Source organism: Eriocheir sinensis, chromosome 1 (assembly GCF_024679095.1).
Source record: "Eriocheir sinensis breed Jianghai 21 chromosome 1, ASM2467909v1, whole genome shotgun sequence".
NCBI lineage: Eukaryota > Metazoa > Arthropoda > Malacostraca > Decapoda > Varunidae > Eriocheir > Eriocheir sinensis.
This window is the reverse complement of record NC_066509.1, coordinates 3,232,980-3,252,512: the sequence shown is the minus strand read 5'-3', so window position 1 is coordinate 3,252,512 and position 19,533 is coordinate 3,232,980. Positions and strand designations below refer to the sequence as shown.

The 19,533-nt window shown below is 43.0% G+C and overlaps 1 protein-coding gene across 19 annotated transcripts in view; it reads right to left on the bottom strand.

Moving 5' to 3' along the window:
• Positions 1–19,533, bottom strand: part of LOC127007599 (chromodomain-helicase-DNA-binding protein Mi-2 homolog) — a 35,335-nt gene that overhangs the window by 5,022 nt on the left and 10,780 nt on the right. For 18 of the 19 annotated variants that reach the window (XR_007760910.1, XM_050879855.1, XM_050878778.1 and 15 more), the window contains 20 exons: positions 19,363–19,520; positions 18,992–19,163; positions 18,322–18,449; positions 17,661–17,875; positions 16,622–16,832; positions 15,293–15,728; positions 14,723–14,962; positions 14,436–14,558; positions 13,975–14,162; positions 13,731–13,859; positions 13,390–13,561; positions 12,874–13,031; positions 12,274–12,460; positions 11,786–11,932; positions 11,030–11,159; positions 3,714–3,808; positions 2,786–2,877; positions 2,284–2,470; positions 1,746–1,851; positions 445–641 (listed from right to left, as the gene is read on the bottom strand). Coding sequence is in view for 18 of the 19 variants with exons in the window: in XM_050879855.1 (XP_050735812.1) it covers positions 445–641; positions 1,746–1,851; positions 2,284–2,470; positions 2,786–2,877; positions 3,714–3,808; positions 11,030–11,159; positions 11,786–11,932; positions 12,274–12,460; positions 12,874–13,031; positions 13,390–13,561; positions 13,731–13,859; positions 13,975–14,162; positions 14,436–14,558; positions 14,723–14,962; positions 15,293–15,728; positions 16,622–16,832; positions 17,661–17,875; positions 18,322–18,449; positions 18,992–19,163; positions 19,363–19,520 (3,471 nt within the window). In the remaining variant the exon portion in view is untranslated. The remainder of the gene's footprint in view (positions 1–444; positions 642–1,745; positions 1,852–2,283; positions 2,471–2,785; positions 2,878–3,713; positions 3,809–11,029; positions 11,160–11,785; positions 11,933–12,273; positions 12,461–12,873; positions 13,032–13,389; positions 13,562–13,730; positions 13,860–13,974; positions 14,163–14,435; positions 14,559–14,722; positions 14,963–15,292; positions 15,729–16,621; positions 16,833–17,660; positions 17,876–18,321; positions 18,450–18,991; positions 19,164–19,362; positions 19,521–19,533) is intronic. The other variant, XM_050879047.1, reaches the window with a different exon arrangement.

Here is a 19,533-nt window from a genome sequence, read left to right as displayed (position 1 = left end):
AAAAGTTAAGACTGATTGATTTATGAAGGTATTGAGTCATGGTGTCGCAACTATTGTGGTCATATGGCGCCGAACTGTTGAATTTGGGCTCCATGTACGTTTATAAAAGTTAAGACTGATTGATTTATGAAGGTATTAAGTCATGGTGTCGCAACTATTGTGGTCATATGGTGTTGAACTATTAAATTGGACTGCATGTATGTTTGTAGAAAGTTAAAGGTGCATAATAAAACAGAAACAGCAAAGTAGCATCAATGGCACACCTGGTTTTACGCCTTTCAGTAGAAGACCGACAACTAATTTTACAGGAACTCGGTAACATTTCGATATTTAATAAGAACCACAACAGTGATTAGCGGGCCTTTTTTTCTCATCATTACTTTTTTTTGCCCTTGAGCTGCTTCCTTTACTGTAAAAATAAATACGGCCGCCAAAACCACTCACCTTCACTTCTGTCGCTACCTCTTCCTTCTTCTCCTCGGTTTCCTTTGCCTCCTGCTTTTCTGGCTCTTCTTCTTTGATTTCTTCCTTTTCTTTCTCCTCCGTTTTCTCCTTTTCTTCTTTCTTGTCTTCCTCCTTCTCCTCCACCTCTCCCTTGACTGACGGTGCCGGAGAGGGTGTGACACTGGTTGCTGGAGTGCCTGCAAAGAGGCTTCATTGTAAAGAAAACGAGGAGTGGAGGAGATCAAGACTACGATTGTGGAGTGAGAAGGAAGAGGACGAGGAGGTGATGGTGGAGCTTTTAGAAAGAGGATAAGGATAACAGAAAAGGAAGGGAGCAGAGGATAGATCAAGAATGGGGTTTCGAGAGTAGGACAAGGAGGGGTTGGCAGTGGTGGTGGAAGGGGTTTTGAGAATAAGGATAATAGGATAGACTAAATTTATGATTCCCTATGATACTAACACTTCAATAGGCTGGAGATAGAGGAAAAAGTGACCTAACTATCTAATTAACTAACTGTCCATCAATCTCTCTCCCAGTTCACTTGTTTCCATGTTTTCTATAACCTGTAAGTGGGTATATCAGAAGGTTAAGTTAGGTTAGGACTTTGTGTGTATATCTATCCATCAATCTCTCTCCTGCGTTTTTTATAACCTGTAATCGGGTACATCAGAAGGTTAAGTTAGGTTAGGGCTTTGTGTGTGTATCTATCCATCAATCTCTCTCCCAATTTACTTGTTTCTGCATTTTCTATAACCTGTAAGTGGGTATGTCAGAAGGTTAAGTTAGGGCTTTGTGTGTGTATCTATCCATCAATCTCTCTCCCAATTTACTTGTTTCTGCATTTTCTATAACCTGTAAGTGGGTATGTCAGAAGGTTAAGTTAGGTTAGGGCTTTGTGTGTATATCTATCCATCAATCTCTCTCCCAATTTACTTGTTTCCGCGTTTTCTATAACCTGTAAGTGGGTATATCAGAAGGTTAAGTTAGGTTAGGGTTTTGTGTGTATATCTATCCATCAATCTCTCCCAATTTACTTGTTTCTGCATTTTCTATAACCTGTCAGCGGGTACATCAGAAGGTTAAGTTAGGTTAGGGTTTTGTGTGTATATCTATCTTTCTAACTCCCTAACTAATAAGGATAATAGGAGGAAGGAAGAGTATATCAAGATAGCGTGAAAAGAAGACAAGGTGGCAGGGGGAAATGTAATATGCCAGGATGGTGTGGCCAGAACATCAACATTAGGGAAAGGTTTCTAGTATTTAACACAGTGACTCGGCTTGCTCTAATGTAAACACTAACCAGAGGCTGAGGTTCCGTTGCTCTTGTCTCCCACTATAGGCTCCACCGGCTTGTGGATGGCTTCTGGCATGGAGTAGTGGCCGTTTATGGTCTCGAATTCTGATACCTGTAAAAAATAAGATAAATAAGAAAAGATGGCGCCATTATAAAACAATTGCCTGCACCATGATGGGCTAGGCAACTACCATCCAGGCCCCCAAAGAAAAGCCTACTGGCACTATAGATAAATAAGTAAATAAATAAATAAATAAGTAAAATGCATAAAAAATTAACAGCCAAGTGATGCCTCGAGGATAATAATTTACAAGGAAAGTAACTTCATCACCCCGAAGATCACTCTTGAAAAGGAAAGATTCTAACCCCAATATGTGTGTGTGTGAAATCTGTGAAATATACAATACAAAGGAGGTGTTAATCAGACCTTTTGGTAGACAATTTTACACAACTGTCCCTGATAACTTTAGTCTGACTTTACATGTTAATCAGACCATTTGATAATTTTACACAACTGTCCCCAATATCTTTAGTTTGACTTTACCTTCTTTCGGATCAACGACATGACGCCGATCCTGGTGAGCACATGCTGGCGGCTCAGCCCTTCGCGAGGAACACCGTCGGCAAATGTTTCGGCGTTGTCGTTGCCCGGCTCACACAGGTGCCGCATGAACAGGGATGTGTACGCTCGGAAACACTTCTCGCTCTTCCCTCGAAGGTCACGCACCAACCTGGAGAAGCGAGTCCATATGATACAACACACGTCCATACACGCTACAGAACCCTAAACATTAATATACCTGAAACTGTTTAAAATGTGGTTCTTGCAATGTCCATTACAGCGAACTAACTTGATAGAACCTGATGTATTTAAATGATCTCTCCCTCTCTGTTTATGCTCCCAGTGTAAATAAATAGGGTGGTAAATAAGTGGCAGGGGAAAAACAGGGCTGAGAGCATGGCATCCCTACACTTATCTACAGCACTCGTCAGGGGAAAGGGATATAATGGTGACTGGGGCTCATCCTCCAACGCTTCAAACTTACCACTGAGAGTTGAAGGCTTCCTGAGGTGGCATACCGTACCGCATGACAGCGTTGAGGAATGACTTCCGCTGGCGCGCGTTAAAACCAAGTACCTGGAAAGTGCCAAATCACGAGTCAGTACATCCCTTACTAACTCTGCTTGTGGAGGTAAAAAAAAAACTAACTTATCTTACTAAATCACTGTCGCTGCATTCTTCCCTGATGATACTTGTGGAAATTAAAATACAAACTTATCTTATTAAATGACTGTCAGTACGTCCTTACTAACACTACTTGCGGAGGTGAAAATACTAACTTACTCCGCTCAACCCCCGTCAGTATGTCCCTTGCCAATGCTACATGTGGAAGTGAAAATGGTAGCTTATTTTCAATCTCATCCCCTACTGATACAACTTGTGCTAACTTACCTTCATTCTCTTTCATTCCATACTATTTTTTTTTTTTTTTTTACAGCAAAGGAGACAGTTCAAGGGCACACAAAAAGCAAACATCAACAAAAAAAAAGCCCGCTACTCACTGCTCCCAAAAAGAATCCAAAGAGAAATGCTACCTACTTGTGGAAAATGCTAACCTATCTTCATCTTCCTTCCTTCACTAATTCAACTTGTGGAAGGGTAACTGCTAACTGTTCTTCACCTTTTATCCTTTACTAATGCAACTCATGGAACTGTAAATGCTAATTTTTCTTTAATTTTTTATCCCTTACTAATATAACTTGTGGAACTGTAAATGCTAACTCATCCTCAATCTCTAACTTAATTCCATTGTACAAGAGTGCCTTTATGCCAGGGCGCTGCTTTGCCGTGGCTCCTAAGTCTCTTTTATACTCTTGTCCGTGTTTTACAACCAGAATAGTTGCTTGTCATTCCTGGTCAAGATTCACGGACGAATGGAGATGGCAAGAAGGGTGATGCCAGACGCGACTCACCTCAATGTTGCCGCCAACCCTCGCCAGCAGGGGCGGCAGAGGACGGTCCCGGTCATGGCGATCTCCCCTGCGTCGTGAGCGTCTGTTGCCATCGACTGTTGAGTAAACAAAAATAACACACCTGATTACTGTGTTCACTGGCATCAAATATGGAACAAGTGATTACATGATGCGGTGAGGGGTTTTCAGTCATAATGGTTGGTACATATAGGCAGCTTGACGTAAAGCTACTCATTAGACATAAAAACTCCTGCAGGATTAGAGGGTTAAGTCCTGGAAACAAGAAAGCCATTACAATATCTATTAATGAATGAGAGCAGGTCATTTCGTTTTCCTTTTTCTTCACGGGATATCTTACTAAACCGATGGGTATGGAGACGGACACCTTCACCTATTTTCACTCGAGCACCACTGTGACATCTTACTCCCCATGATGTCCCTGGCTGACTGTGCCACTAAGCCTAGCAAGATTATATGCCAGGATGAGGATAAAAAAATAATTAAATAAATAAATAAATAAACTAAAGATAAGAATAAAGAAAAAAGAGAAGAATAAGCAATGTTGCAAAGAAATGGTGGTGTCTAAAAGTAAAAATTTGCAACACAATGCTTTTTCTGTCCGGACACTCACAACTTTTAATTCTTCAGAGATTGTGGTTCCCTGTGGAGGTCTTTAACTGGGACCAAATAACCTCACCCTCCCTGGCTGAACCACTACATACAAACACACCTAAAATCTTAACTGAGCAATGGTTTGGTCTCCTGGCTGCCCCATACACACAAGTATTTATGTAATGCAAAAATAAACTGTAGTAACACCAGATTGATGAGATCGTTTTTGTGTTGGCTCCTGTGGGTCCCTTCCTCCCCGCTGCTCTGCCACACGGGGTCATGTTAGAAAATATTTTGGCGCCCAAGCACACATATTTGACAAGGCTTTCGTAGGAGTTTGGGGCATATCCAGGGAGAGTTTTATGTCCCTGGTGGTAGTGTGACCCTTCCTCTGTACCATGAACCTAAGAAAATGGGGCATATCCAGGGGTAGTTTTATGTCCCTGGTGGTAGTGTGACCCTTCCTCTGTAACATGAACCTAAGGAAACACTCATTAGAACCCGATTCATTCCCTCTTTGACCTTTAGAAATAGCTGATGTGAGGAGCGAAAGTGTTTTATAATACCAACCAAAGCCCCAACACCTATTTTTTCTTCCCATGTTACCTATAGCTGAAAAAAGTTTGGAAAGTTTTGTTTAGTTGGCGCAACATCTGTGGTCATATGCCGGAGAGAGACAGAAGGGGAAGGAATTATAGGAAAGGGAACAAATCCCAGGAGACGGGACACAACCCCCGATTAATACCTGGCACCCATTCACTGCTGGGTGGGCAAGGGCGTAGGGCATCGGAAAAGCTGCCCAAATTTTTTCCACTCCGCCCGGGAATCGAACCCGGGTTCTCTCGGTTGTGAGCCAAGTGTGCTAACCACTGCATCACGAAGCCCCCGACCTCTAGCTGACATATGAGAGGAAAAGGTAGGTGTTGGGACACTGGCGAGGAAAGGACCTGAAACAGCCACAGCAAAAACGATCTCGGCAATTTGGTTTCACTCCAGCAAACAAATAAATAAATGAACAAACCAAATATCAGATAAAAGAACAGAATTAAATGAAAAGAAAACAAATATGAAATTACCTGTTATTTTTTTTTTCAAGGATGGCCTTCAAAGCAATGAAGAAGACAGCAACAGCCACGGCATAAACCATGGCAGTAAGGGTGATGAAAGTGCCAATGATGATGATGGTGAAGGTGGTGATGATACAAATGGTAACAATGGGGGGAAAGGGAAGGGAAGGGGTATTTCACAGCTGACTTTGGGTGGAGGGCAGCGTTGGTTCCTCTGGGCAGGGCAGAAGGAAAGGCAATAGCTAACCTTGGCTTCTCTAAGAGCTATGAGGCAGAGTACCACGATGCCTTGACATAATTCAAATACTTTACAATGAAAATATAGCCGAGCAGAATTGGAAACTGAAACCACCGCGGGTAAACAGACAACTCCAGTTTCTTCCTGCCATTCTTCAAGCTGCTGCTAAGGAGAGTAAAATACGTCCTCCAGTGATTTGTGAGTACCATGATGCCTTGACATAATTCAAATACTTAACAATGAAAATATAGCTGAGAAGTATTGGAAACTGAAACCACTGCAGGTAAACAGACAACTCCAGTTTCTTCCTGCCATTCTTCAAGCTGCTGCTAAGGAGAGTAAAATACGTCCTCCAGTGATTTGTGAGTACCATGATGCCTTGACATAATTCAAATACTTTACAATGAAAATATAGCCGAGCAGAATTGGAAACTGAAACCACCGCGGGTAAACAGACAACTCCAGTTTCTTCCTGCTATTCTTCAAGCTGCTGCTAATGAGAGGAGAATATGTCCTCCAGTAATTTGTGAGCTTGATTTCATTCACCTTGGCTTCAGCTTCATAATGGATGGTGAGAAAAAACTAGATACCAGGTTTTCCCTATAATGGCTTCGTTTTGCAAGAAGTAGAGCAGGGTGAGTGAGGCATTATTTCTAAGGAATATTTTTATAAGAATTTACTTGAATGAAATGTCATGGTATTCCACCTCACAGCTCTTTGACAGCAGCAAAGGAGAGGTGTTGGCTTTCCCTGTGCTCCCGCCACCCCAGGAACACAGGCACAGTGGTGAGCATGAAGATGATGGTGAGAGGTGAAGGCCCTGCCACAGTTAGCACCAGGCTGTGGCAGGGCAACACTAAGAGTTATTTCCCCCCCTCTGGCACCAGCACCTCCACCTTTGCGGAGGCACCAGCAGAGCCAATGGGGGCACTAGCTGGGGGGGTGCCAGGATGGGGACTACGGATAATGGGCTTGAAAAAGTCATGTATTTTCTTCTGCGCCGGCTTCCCTGTCCCCTGAGCCTTGGCTGTGGTGGTGGTGGTGCCCGTCCCCCTCACCACCGGGATGGCTGGCTTCACAGGAGGGGGAGGAGGAGTAGGACAGGGAGGCTGCACAATGGGTTGGACTGGTGGGCTGTCATTGGCTATCTTTTTCTTTTCTGCCTCTATACCCCGATGGACCAGACCTTTTGTTTCAGACCGAACCTGATCACTTTTAGGCGAGGCATCTGGGACTTTTTGCCCTGACTTAGCCACGTTTTCTTTGCCTGGCTTGGTGGGATGCTTCTTGGCTGACTTGACTTGGGAACGCTTGGCAGCCTTGACTGTGGCATGAGAGGCTGGGCTATTAGACTGGTCGGCAGCAATTGGCACTGGCTGCAGTAGAGCTTTTGGCCTTGATTGGATTGGAGCTTTCTTACCCTTCCGGCGACCCAGTGCTTAAAAGGTGCAAAACAAAGTATTTTAATACCCTGAGCATGGAGAGCACATCAGTCACACATTTCTTTTCCATGCTACTTATATTTGTGAAACTTATTGTAAACCCTTGACTTCACAGGTTATTACAAGCAACCACTTAACAACAGTGGAACAAAATTTTCAGGAATGAATGGCCAAAACTTTTTTTTCAGATTTTTAAAACAATTAGTGCACTCGTTTCACTTTGTAATTAGGTGTAAAATTTGACTCGTTAAGACTCTCTCTCCTTGCACGTCTCACACATAACTCCTACCCTATGAACCCTCTCTCCAGGCAAGTGCGTATCTCCTCCCAAGCCCACCTCTCCCCTAATGGTTTAGTGGATGGGTCAGCAACACTAAGCAATACTTTCATATACGCTGTGTTTGTCACTACACCCAATATAATTCTGCCACATCCTGCCAAATTTTTATCTGTAGCTTCGATGCCACGTTCCCTCCAGGTATCCCCCATCAAGCGGCGGCCACACCAGGTCTCCAGTTCTCAGCTTATACACTCCATTCTCTGCAACACTCACCCCCTCCTCCCCTCCATGTATAACTAAATCCTATCTATCCACCTTGCCAGTGGCCTCTGTCCAAATAATCTTTCTCTCCATACTCCAACTTTAATTGGTTTCCTTTTGTTGAATACTGCATTGTAATGATAAATCAAGTCTAGCAAGCTCTAAATTCTAATATACTTTCCCCCTCTGATGTCTGCTAGAGTGAACTTAACCTTTCTCACCATGCCACAGCACAGCTATTCCCAGTGTTTTTTGAATGCCCAATCAGACAATGCTCTTTTTATTGTAAGTCTGTTGGATCAAGGGTTTACAGGTATGGCCTAAGACAGCCTATCTCTATTGACTGAAAACTGTATCACCCAAACTGAACCTCACTGGACTAATTATCATTCAATGATGATATCTCTAACTTCCTCTCATAATATTTCTTTTGTTTAACAAGATTGATTAGGAATATATAAATATAAAATGAGGTACTGTGTCCTTGGGTATTTTTACACCAGCATTACAACAGTGCAATGTGGCAGGCCACCAAGGACCCGGTAATGAACATTTTTAAAACACTATTCAACCATGTACTGACAAGCACAATTTTCTGTCTCTCTGTATTAGGATTTCCTTCACCTAGATATTTAATCCATGTATATTATGAACACTTAAAATTTGTTTGAATGATAATTATATGTCCCTCAAAATGCTGTGGCAAATTTCAATGTTTTTTCTCTGCTTGGTGCCCCCGAGCTGTTTCCTTTACCATAAAAACATTCTTTGTCTCTACCATTACAACTCATGGTGATGCTCTACTACTCATCCCAAAATCTTGTTCTAGTATAGTTATTATTTCAAATTGTGTTTACTGGCAATGTATGTGACGCTACGCTGCTCCCTCCACTGCCTTGTCACACGCCCAGCAGTCCGCCCTTAGCCTCTGAGGGCCACTTACACACTCCTGAGTACTCTCCTTTCCAGTGCCCTCCTTTTTTTTATATATTATTAAACAAAGGATTATACAAACTGCTGTCTGTTCCTGAAGCCTAATGCATATTACCAACCCACCACTACAGCCTCCCAAACACAGAACACAATGGAGAACAGGCTACGAAGAGCTGATCGTGGTGAATCAGGATCAATGTTGCGTGTATGGCAGCGTTGCCAGATCATCATATTCACCACATTGTATTTATCATTTTTAAGCCTCAAACTCTCGTACCTACACAAATAACAAAAGAATATTAAAGTTAGCGTTAAAACTGTTATTTATTGGTTTGTTTGTTTGTTTTTGCTATACATATCAGTCAGAAACTATGAAAATGGAATACGGTGTGTACGATAATTTGGCAACCCTGGTGTATGGGAACGACCTCAAGTACAGCCAAGGGGCGCAAGGGACGACACAGAGGCCTGAAGTAAAAGTATGCAAGTGAAAGACAAACACAGACTATGAGAGAAACAGACAAGGTTTACTTAGATGGAGGAGGATTAAGACTGTATTAGAACAGCAACATGAGGTATAGTGAACCAAAATTGTCGAGTCCGTTGTGACATTGACTTCCGCAGGTCCTTTCCTCCCCTCCGCTTTGCCACACAGTCCCAACACCTATTTTTTCCTCTCATATGCTACCAATAGCTAACATACGAGAGGAAGAGATAGGTGCTGGGACTGTGTGGCAAAGCAGAGGGGAGGAAATAACCTACGGAAGCCAACCCCACAACGGACTCATCAATTTGGTTTCACTATAGTTGGGCTTGAAACATGCAAAGCTCAGGAACGCCAGGCTTGCATTCTCCTTGCGTCTGGGTCTTAATTGGCACTACAGCTTAGAGACATGCCTGAACTGTGCCTATTTTGCCAAGGAATCACATCCCTGACCTCTGGGTTTGGAGTTCAGCTCACGAATCTAACACCACAAGACCCTCACCCAAACGACAAGTATTATGGTGACGCTGGAGCCGAGAGAGAAACAAGATCCCAACAGAAGTTTCTCACAATAAAAACCTTCATTTCTATAACACCGGAGTGGATTTTTTTTTCTCCCCGTTTCTCAGCAGACATACCAAAAGGAATTCACAGAGATGGAATACTTTACTGAACCTGGAGCTTGTGGAGGAATGAGGATTAGTACTGCTCTGGGAAAAATTATGGATGAGTGAATGATGATGAATAAACTGTGGTCATTCCTTGAAGAATATGATGAATTAATGAATTTGCACATGACAGGACAATATCATATACCATCTGGAGAAAGTAGGCGAGAGACAGTCGGGAAATATTAAATAAAGAACACACAAGTTATTGGAGGGAGTGATATTCATTCCCTCTTTCTCTCTCCCCCCAAGACTTAATATTTTCAGGTCTCAAGTACTGAAAATTAAATACGGAATGTCAACAAAATAGTAACAAAACACGCAAGAATAAAATACCGAGGCCACCAACACACACACACACACACACAAACCAAACACACACACACAAAGCAAAGCACAACAAAGAGAGCGATGGTCATGTTTTCGCCTCCTATGAATGGTTGCAATGTACTCATGAGGAAAGAGACAGGGAGAGGAGATGTAAAAGTCCACTCATATTAGTCTGAGAGCTAAAGGAGAAGGAAGATTAAGTTGAGCTCTTTATAAGGTGGTTGGTTGCAAGGCACTCACAGGGGAAAAGAGAGAGGGAGAGATTAAAAGAGACAGGGAGGGGAGAGGTAAAGGTCCACTCTATTAGTCTGAGAGCTAAAGGAGAAGGAAGATTAAGTTGAGCTCTTTGTAAGGTGGTTGGTTGCAAGGCACTCACAGGGGAAAAGAGAGAGGGAGAGATTAAAAGAGACAGGGAGGGGAGAGGTAAAGGTCCACTCTATTAGTCTGAGAGCTAAAGGAGAAGGAAGAGGGAGAGAGAGGGAGAGATTAAAAGGTCTACTCATGTTAGGTGGAGAGCCAAGGAGGGAAGTGGAGTGCTATCCCTGAGTAACGTCAAGGGTGCTGTTTTTTTTTTTCCCTGTAATAATAAGCTCAGTACTGTAAGGCATTCTATTGTGTTCTCCAAGTCCACAATTAATGTCATGGGTGGTGGATGGCTAGGTACTGAGGCATCACAAGTAGGAATAAGCGAGTAGTTTTATCTCCTTTCTGTGTTTGTTTTACCTCTAATAATAAGCTCGGTACTGTAAGGCATTCTATTGTGTTCTCCAAGTCCACAATCAATGTCAACAGAGTAGTGTCATGGGTGCTCGGTGACTGGGTACTGAGGCATCACAAGTAGGGACAGCCGAGTCGTAATTATCCTTTTTGTTTTGTATTTTTTTGTAATAATAAGTTCCGTGCTTTCAGGCAACCTACCGTGTACTCTAAGTCCACAATAGATGTTAACACCTGCGCTACAAAACAAGGCAAACAAAAGACAATCTCGTCGGTGTACTCACTTTCATTCTTCTCGTCAAATTCATCATCGTTGTCATTGTCAGACGGTAGCGAGAAGTCCGAGTTGTAGTCCGAGCCTTGTTCCTGCCAGGTGAGGTCCTCGCGGCCATCTGCTGCGTCATTGTAGTTGACCTGTTTCATGGGAGTTAGGATGAGTTTCGGGAAAGTTACGTTAACTTCTGACTGAAAAGGTCTAGTAAATGCAGTCTTAGGTCCATATTCTTAATCACATTGGGCTACCACTACGACAATTTTCCAAGGTCACGGAGAATATTAACTGGGTTTTCGAAGGTGTTTTCCCATTCAAGGTGAAAAGTTGGAAAGTTTCGTTTAGTCGGCACAACATCTGTGGTCATATGCCGGAGAGAGACAGGAGGGGAAGGAATTATAGGAGAAGGGAACAGATCCCACAAGACGGGACACAACCCCCGATTAATACCTGGTACCCATTCACTGCTGGGTGGACAGGGGTGTAGGGTATCGGAAAAGCCCCCCAAACTTTTCCACTCCGCCTGGGAATCGAACCCGGGCTCTCTCGGTTGTGAGCCGAGTGTGCTAACCACTTTACCACGAAGCCCCCTGTTGAAGGTGAAGAAGCCATGTAAAACTATCATTGGGATCACAAAACTCTCCATGAAAATCCCAGCAACTTCTACGAACAATAGCATTTACAAATCATACAAAATTTACTCAACTGCCAGACCAACACCCGACATGGTAACCGAGACCTGCAAGTATGTCAAGGGGGAGTGACTCACCTGCTTCCTGACACGCTTGCCCTTGCCCAGCGTGCGAGCGAGATCCTCCTGCTGCTGCTCAAAGTGGTGCCGTAAGAGGCGCTCCCAGTACTGTGAGTCGGTGTTGTCGGCCTCCTGTTTCAGCACTTCCACATCCTCCATTTCCTCCTGGAGTAAAATAAAAGAAAAGGTTAGGGTGAAAAATAAATGTGCATACTTGAGACACATTTTTGCACATCCATGTCCTCCTGGAGTAAAGATAAACAAAATTGCATGATCAGAAGAAAAAGTCATAGCAAGCAGTCAGGTAACAGTAATATAATGATGTCTGAAGCATCAACAATGATCACATTCTTCGTTACCAAGCAAAGACTTTGGAATAAATATAAAGGCAAACAAAATCTAAATATGTGTATGAATATAAAAGCATCTAAATATAAGTATGAAAGCATATATATAAAAAAACAATAAGCATAAATATAACAACCATCTAAATCTAAGACACTTGCCTCCTCTCCTTCCTTGGTGACGTAGGAAGCCACCTTGAAGGAGCTGAGGTACTCGTTGGCCCAGTTCTCCTTCTGCTCGATGCCCTCCTTGCTGCGGTCCAGGAGCTCCTCGATGGCCTGGTTGTCGTAGTGGATGGCTTCGTCCTCCTTCCCAGACTCCTCCTTGAACAGCTCCTCAGTACCGAACCTGAGCAACGTTTCGTCTTCCTCAATTAAAAGTTTCACGCAAAAGATAAATATGACTATTCCATCTCTCTCTTATATTTTACAGTAAAGGAAGTAGCTCAAGGGCAAAAACTAATGAGAGGAAAAAAAGCCTGCTAATCACTGCTCCTAAATAAGAAAGTATAGACAAGTCATGAAATTCTTTGAAGTGTTAGAATAGTATGTTTGCTGATGGGACTAGGAAGTGTTTTTAGATATGGGATTTTTTTTCACACTTGAACTGACCCAAGACCAAGGAAAACATGGAGAAGAACAGTGCAACAAGACTTGGAAGTGTTAGAAATAGGAAGGATTGCCTGGACCGAAGGAGGAGGATCATCGTAAGTCTGACCGCAATAATGGAAGAAGATGGACTATAAATAAAAAAGTACTGACCTAAGAATGTCGTCCAACTCTTGTTTGGAGAAGTTGGTGGACTTCGAGCCGCCCATGCCTGGCCGCACCACCAAGTGAGTCAACATCATCTTTCGCTTGGCCACCTGAGTCACTCGTTCCTCCACAGAGTTACGTGTCACGAACCGATAGATCATCACCTGCGGGAGGGGGGGAAAAATAAATAAAACACAACAATAAATAAATAAAAAATAAATGAATGAACAAATGAAATAAATATAGATGAATAAACACCAAAATAATCCTTGGAGCTGTGTGCCTACATACTTATATTATACAGAACACAAAGCACCATCTGTGACTGCTATCAACTTCAAGGAAACACCATCCATCAGTGCCTTAAGACCTCACACAATGACTAAAACTACATATCCAGCAAACATCACATAATAACAGCTGATGGACCAAAGCATGTAGTGACATTTGCCACGTCCACAATTTTGAAGGAGACAAATGCTACCACAGCTTTGCAGATCTAAGAGCTCCTTGTCCACTTGCCTTGTTGGCCTGACCGATACGATGGGCTCGAGAGAAGGCCTGGATGTCATTGTGGGGGTTCCAGTCAGAATCGTAAATGATGACAGTGTCGGCTGTGGCCAAGTTGATCCCCAAGCCACCAGCACGCGTGGAGAGCAAGAAAATGAACTGCTGGGCTCCAGGTGCATTGAACCTGAAGAAAAAAATATATATATATACATTAACTTTACTTGAAATTAATCTACGTAATGATAGAGGAGAGTAGTTTTTTCAATAAGCATACTGGATGTCTGGCTTCAATTACATCTGCCAGATATTTACAATTTCTCTTACAAAAAATTTCACACATCACTGATGCTGACCTATCAATGGCCTCCTGTCGAGCCAAGCCGGTGATGCCTCCGTCAATCCTCTCGTACTTGTAACCCAGACCTTCGCAGAAATCTTCCAAAACATCCAACATTTTTGTCATCTGGGAGAAAACTAGCACTCTGGAAAACAAACAAAAATAATCAAGCTTCAATCAACTTAAATTAGACATGAATCTACAACATGAAAATATGCACACAACAACCATTCTGAGGGACAATGTAGATCACTGCTTACCGATGACCATCTCGCTTTAGCTTTTCCAACATGCTCTCCAGAAGCGTGAACTTGCCGCTGGCCTTGACCAAGTCCTTGGTGACATACATGCCATTGGGGAGCTTTGGGGCCTCCTCAGAGGCAGCAGGGAACAGGTATGGGTGATTGCAACACTTTTTCAGGTCCATCACGATGTTCAAAAGAGACACCTACCAAGAAAGGGAAGATAGGGTGTTAATCCTTACACATAATGATTCAATGAATATATTCTCGTCTTCCCTCCAGGTTGTTACGTATACTTCAATCAGGACAAATGGGAAGATGAAAGCTGATCTCTACAGAAGATCAAGGAATGAACTTTTTATAATACACTCCATTTTTTTGTAAACAGAAGTGTACTAAATTAAATCTTCAATCAAGTTAACTTTTGTAATGGGTATGTAACAAACTCTTCTCTCTCCACCCCTGCTGTAGGACATTACCTGCTGGCCACCGCCTCTAGAATTGAGGGCCTCAAAGTTCCTGGTCAGGATGTATTTGTAGTATTTCTTCTGGAGTGGCGAGAGCTCCACACGGATGATGAACTCAGACTTGGTTGGCATGTTCTGTTCATAATATTAATCAATTAGATAATGAACCATAAAAGTTACAATTTGAACTTTTCCAGTGTGAATGAATAACCAATGTAGTGACAAAAAGATTCAATAAACTGCAATATCATAGCTTTGTGTGTAATTTTTATCTAAGAAATATAACTGTTACTGCTTACCTTCAGCACATCAGTCTTCAACCTCCTGAGCATGTGAGGTCCCAGTAAGTCATGGAGCTTTTTGATTTGGTCTTCCTTGGCAATGTCTTCAAATTCATTCTGGAAGGCTGACAAATCGTTGAACTTCTCCGGACACAAGAAGTTCAGGAGATGGAACAGCTCCTCCAGGTTATTCTGCAGGGGCGTTCCCGTCAGCAGCAGGCGGTACAAGATGTTGTACTGGTTCAATACACGGAAGAACTGGGGAGGAAAAAATAAACGTAATAAAGTGTGCAGATAAACAGAAAAAAACTAACATTAATAAACAAAATAAAATAGGTTAATCCCCCCCCCCAAAAAGAAAAGCAATCTACTATTATTATTATCATTATTATTAAGACCCATGAAAATACATCAAGGGAGAATGAAAAATTGATAGACCCAGAGACCCCATGCTGAATAACAAAAGAGAAATAAAGACAATGATAATAAACAATAATAAATGGGAGAGGGAGTTCCTACTGAGTTAACAAGTGGGTGTTGACTTTTCCTTTAACTAAACTTATCAATATCAACAAGAGGAGTTCTCACCTTGGACTGGTTACTCTTTAACCTATGCGCTTCATCCACCACTAAACACGCCCACTCCAGGGAGCCGAGACAAGCCTGGTCCATGGATATCATCTCGTAGGAGGTCAGCAGCACATTGAACTTGACGTTGGTGGTGCGGATGCGCGTGGCCTTGGAGGCGCTGCGCACGGCTCCCTCCTCAAAGGACAACTCGTGCTCTCGGATCATCGTCCTGGAGTCTCGGTCTCCCACGTAGGTCACCACATAGAAATCCGGCGCCCACATCTCAAACTCTCGCTCCCAGTTGATGATGGTGGACAGCGGGACGGCCACAATGAAGGGCCCCTTAGAGTGCCCCTCCTTGTACAGGGAGTAAAGGAAGGCAATGGTCTGGATGGTTTTACCCAGACCCATCTCGTCGGCCAGGATGGTGTCTGTTCCCTGGCCCCAAGAGTACCTGAAAGTCAACGAAACTAATGTACAAAATGAACTTCTAACTGGAGACAAGTTGTAAAGTTTCGTTTAGTCAGCGCAACATTTGTGGTCATATGCTGGAGAGAGACAGAAGGGGAAGGAATTATACGAGGGAACAGATCCAGGGGACAGGACACAACCCCCGATTAATACCTGGTACCCATTCACTGCTGGGTGGACAGGGGCGTAGGGTATCGGAAAAGCCGACCAAATTTTTCCACTCCGCCCAGGAACTGAACCCGGGCTCTCTCAGTTGTGAGCTGAGTGTGCTAACCACTGCACCACAAAGCCCCCAACTGGAGACAAAGTTAACAAGTATTACAACTGCCTGAAGAGGACTTTCAGAGTTATTATTTTCATTACTGAGATCCACAAAAGTCAAGAGTGGGAGAGAGACTAATAGCCCATCCAACCCCGCAAGGAAAAATCAGGATAAACGAAAAGAAGAAAAAAAAGAGAAGACTGAGATCCATGAAAGGGCATCAAGGGAAAATACAAAATTGATATAGACCCAGAGTCCCCTTGATGAGCAGACATGGACAGGAAAAGTAAAGACAATGACAGTAAAGTAGGGGGAAAAAAAAAAAAAAAAAAAAAATAAAAAAAAAAAAAAAATAAATAAATAAATATCCACGTCCTCTCTCTTACTGGCCGGTATAATAAGACACTGGCTTCTCACATCAACTAATTTCTAAAGGTCAAAGAGGGGATCATTCAGGTTCTAATGAGTGTTTCTTTAGGTTCACGGTACAGAGGAAGGGTCAAACTAACACCAGGGTCTTTAAACTACTCCTGGAAATGCCCACAACTCCTACGAAAGCCTTGTCGAATATAAGAACTTGGGCAACAAAATGTTTAGTAATAGGGACAACTGACCTAAGCCAGTTGACTCCCTCCAGCTGGTACTCGTGAAGGGAGAGGCCGGTCATTTCGATATAGTCCGGCTGTTTCTCCCACTTCTTGCTGAGGTTGGTGGTTGGCTTCTCAGGCGGGGGAGTGTAGCGACGCGGGGATGACGGCTCACGGTCCTCGTCACCCAGTTCTCGTGTCCTGGACTTGCCCTTCTTCTTCCCCTTCTTGTTCTTGCCTATATAAAGAAATACCAAATAATGATGATGATAGGAGTGGTGAGAATGTGTGAAGATAGTTTGGCTTGACTTGAACTAGCCCTTCTTGTTCTTGCCTTCATAGAGTAAGGAAATAAATGATGATGATGAAAGGAGTGTTGAGAATGTGTGAAGATAGTTTGGCTTGACTTGAACTAGCCTTTCTTTTTCTTGCCTCCATTAAGTAAGGAAACAGTACATAATAATTATAGGAGTGTTGAGAACGTGGTTAAGATGGTTTGGTTGCCTCAAGAGAACAAATTTATGGAATGGCAGAGGTGGTCCGACATAACACAATGGCAGAGTTTAATCCCTCATATACAGCATGTGATATATATGCTTACTGATGAGCGAAAAGGAAGCAAAGAAATGCGCGGAAACTCGAGTGCTTTCGTGTGAGTCATCTCAGGGTTATCAGGGAAGCAAGGGAGAAAGTGACGGAGTAAGAATGGTGTTCAGAAGGAAGGCATCTGTGGGGAATCTAAGAAAATAACTAGTTCTCTTGGCAACACAAAGAGAGGATCCCACCAACACACATTTATCAAACTGATGATCGTTAACCTAAACACTTAATATAAACTTCACCTCTTGGCAAAACAAAACAGAAGTATACCAAACAGAGAACACAACGATCAAACTAATGAGCGTTACCCCAAACACTTCATATCAAACTACACAAACGGTAAACACAAGATCCCACAATAACACAAATATTAAACTCACAAACATACCCTAAACATTTTATATCAAACTCCTTGTCTTCTCAACACAAACACAAGTATACCAAACAGCAAACACAGGATCCTTACCAACATCGGCATTGCAGGCAGCACGCAGGTCATGGTAGAACTCAATGGCAGTTTTGAGACCGACAATCTCCTCGTCCTCGTCCTCCCATGTGGCCTGGTCGTAGGGAAGGTCGCGCCACTTGACAAGGTACTGAATGGTACCGTCTCGCAGCGTCCGGTGGTTCAGGACTCGGTGGATCTTGAGCCAGGTGGACTTGATGCCATACTTGTAGTACCTGAAGGGGGGACAGTGGTGAAAGATCTCTTTGCGGCGTGGCAATGGAACTAATCGCTGTGGCCTTTGTAATGTATAAAGATATATACTAATTATTGGTCTTGATAATTGGTGATAAATCTCTTTGTGGGACGGCAATGGGGATGATAGTTCTAGCCTTCATGATATCTCAAAATATAGATTAATTATCGATCAAGATCCTATTTGCTTCTTTGTCTTATTTTCCTTCATGGAGTTGGACGAGCTACAAATCTCCTCTACTCTTGATAATCCTATTCTTTCAACTACATAAACCACTATGAAAATATTACCCAGTGCATAAATTACTACAGGAAAATGATGAAGTATGTCTATCAGTCTAATATGGTACGAGGCTTCCGTCAGAACAGTTCACAAAGGCAATGAATCTAAATGACAGAGTTGAAAGTCAGTTCTGATCCTGCTCACCTTTCCTCCAGGGAGTTCGGATCATACTCCTTCTTGTGGCGGCGCTGTGACCCAAGCTCATCATCATCATCAATGCCAGGGGTGGGCGGCTCGTCAGGGTCAAACTTCTTAAAGTAGGACCTCAACATCTGCAGAAGGAAACGTTAAAAATATTTACTCCCATCATCGAACACTTGTCTTGGTTATTACTATTCCAACTCAACGTATACTTAGTGGACCAAGAGGATAGAGGCATCTGAGCAACATAGGTTTGAGGACAAGGCTGGGAGACAGTGATGGAGGCTGGGGAGTGGTGGGAGGATAGGTAAGGTGGTGGTGAGGAAGAGAAGATTGGGGAGGAGAATTTAGAGTGATTTAAGTTAAGTTACATCGAACACTAATTATCTTGTGTATTAATATATCATCTCAATTGATCTACACTGGACCCAAGATATAGGCATCTAATCAACATAGGATTTTGAGTGCAGACAAATTTAGTTCATCTTAGGGCGATGTGGGAAAGATTTTCTAGTTAGTAAATCCAATGCAAATCTAGTTAATTTTAAGGCAATTTTTCTTTTGTCGGAGTAGCGTATAGTTGTTGTTTTTTGCCCTTAAACTGCCTCCCATGATGTAAAAAATAAATAAAAATAAAATAAAATAATAAGTAAACAAATCTTTCGGTGCTGACCTGAGGGTGGTAAACGTCCAGCATCAGCTCGGAGATCCAGGAGCAGTGCCAGTAAGACATGTCCACCCACTTCACCAGGAACTCCCTCAGCTGCTTGAACTGGTACTTCTCGACCTTGGTCTCCCCGACGATTTCCTTCCAGTTCTCCGGAGGCTTTGGTGGATCCACAAACCTGAGGGATAATAAATGTTAACCAAAAGCAGGGGTCAAGTCACACCAGTCACGGCAGTTAGCAGTAATTTCTCAGGCTTTCTCATTTCGCTCACTCCCTCACCTGCCAACTCTTTCCAACGCTCGTCCACTATTGATCAGTGAGACGCTTGCCCTCTGATGCTATACAAGATTATAATAGATAGCCAAATAAGTCTCACCTCCAGAACAGGATCTTCTGCACGCGCCCAGGGAGGGGCTCACAGGCACACCGCTGGCAGGTCCATTCTCCATCTGGCACCTCAAACAGCGGAGGTGACAGGCAGTACGTGTGATAGGCATTGACGCATGAATCGCAGCACAGCAGCTCTCCGCCATCCTGTGCAGAGCAG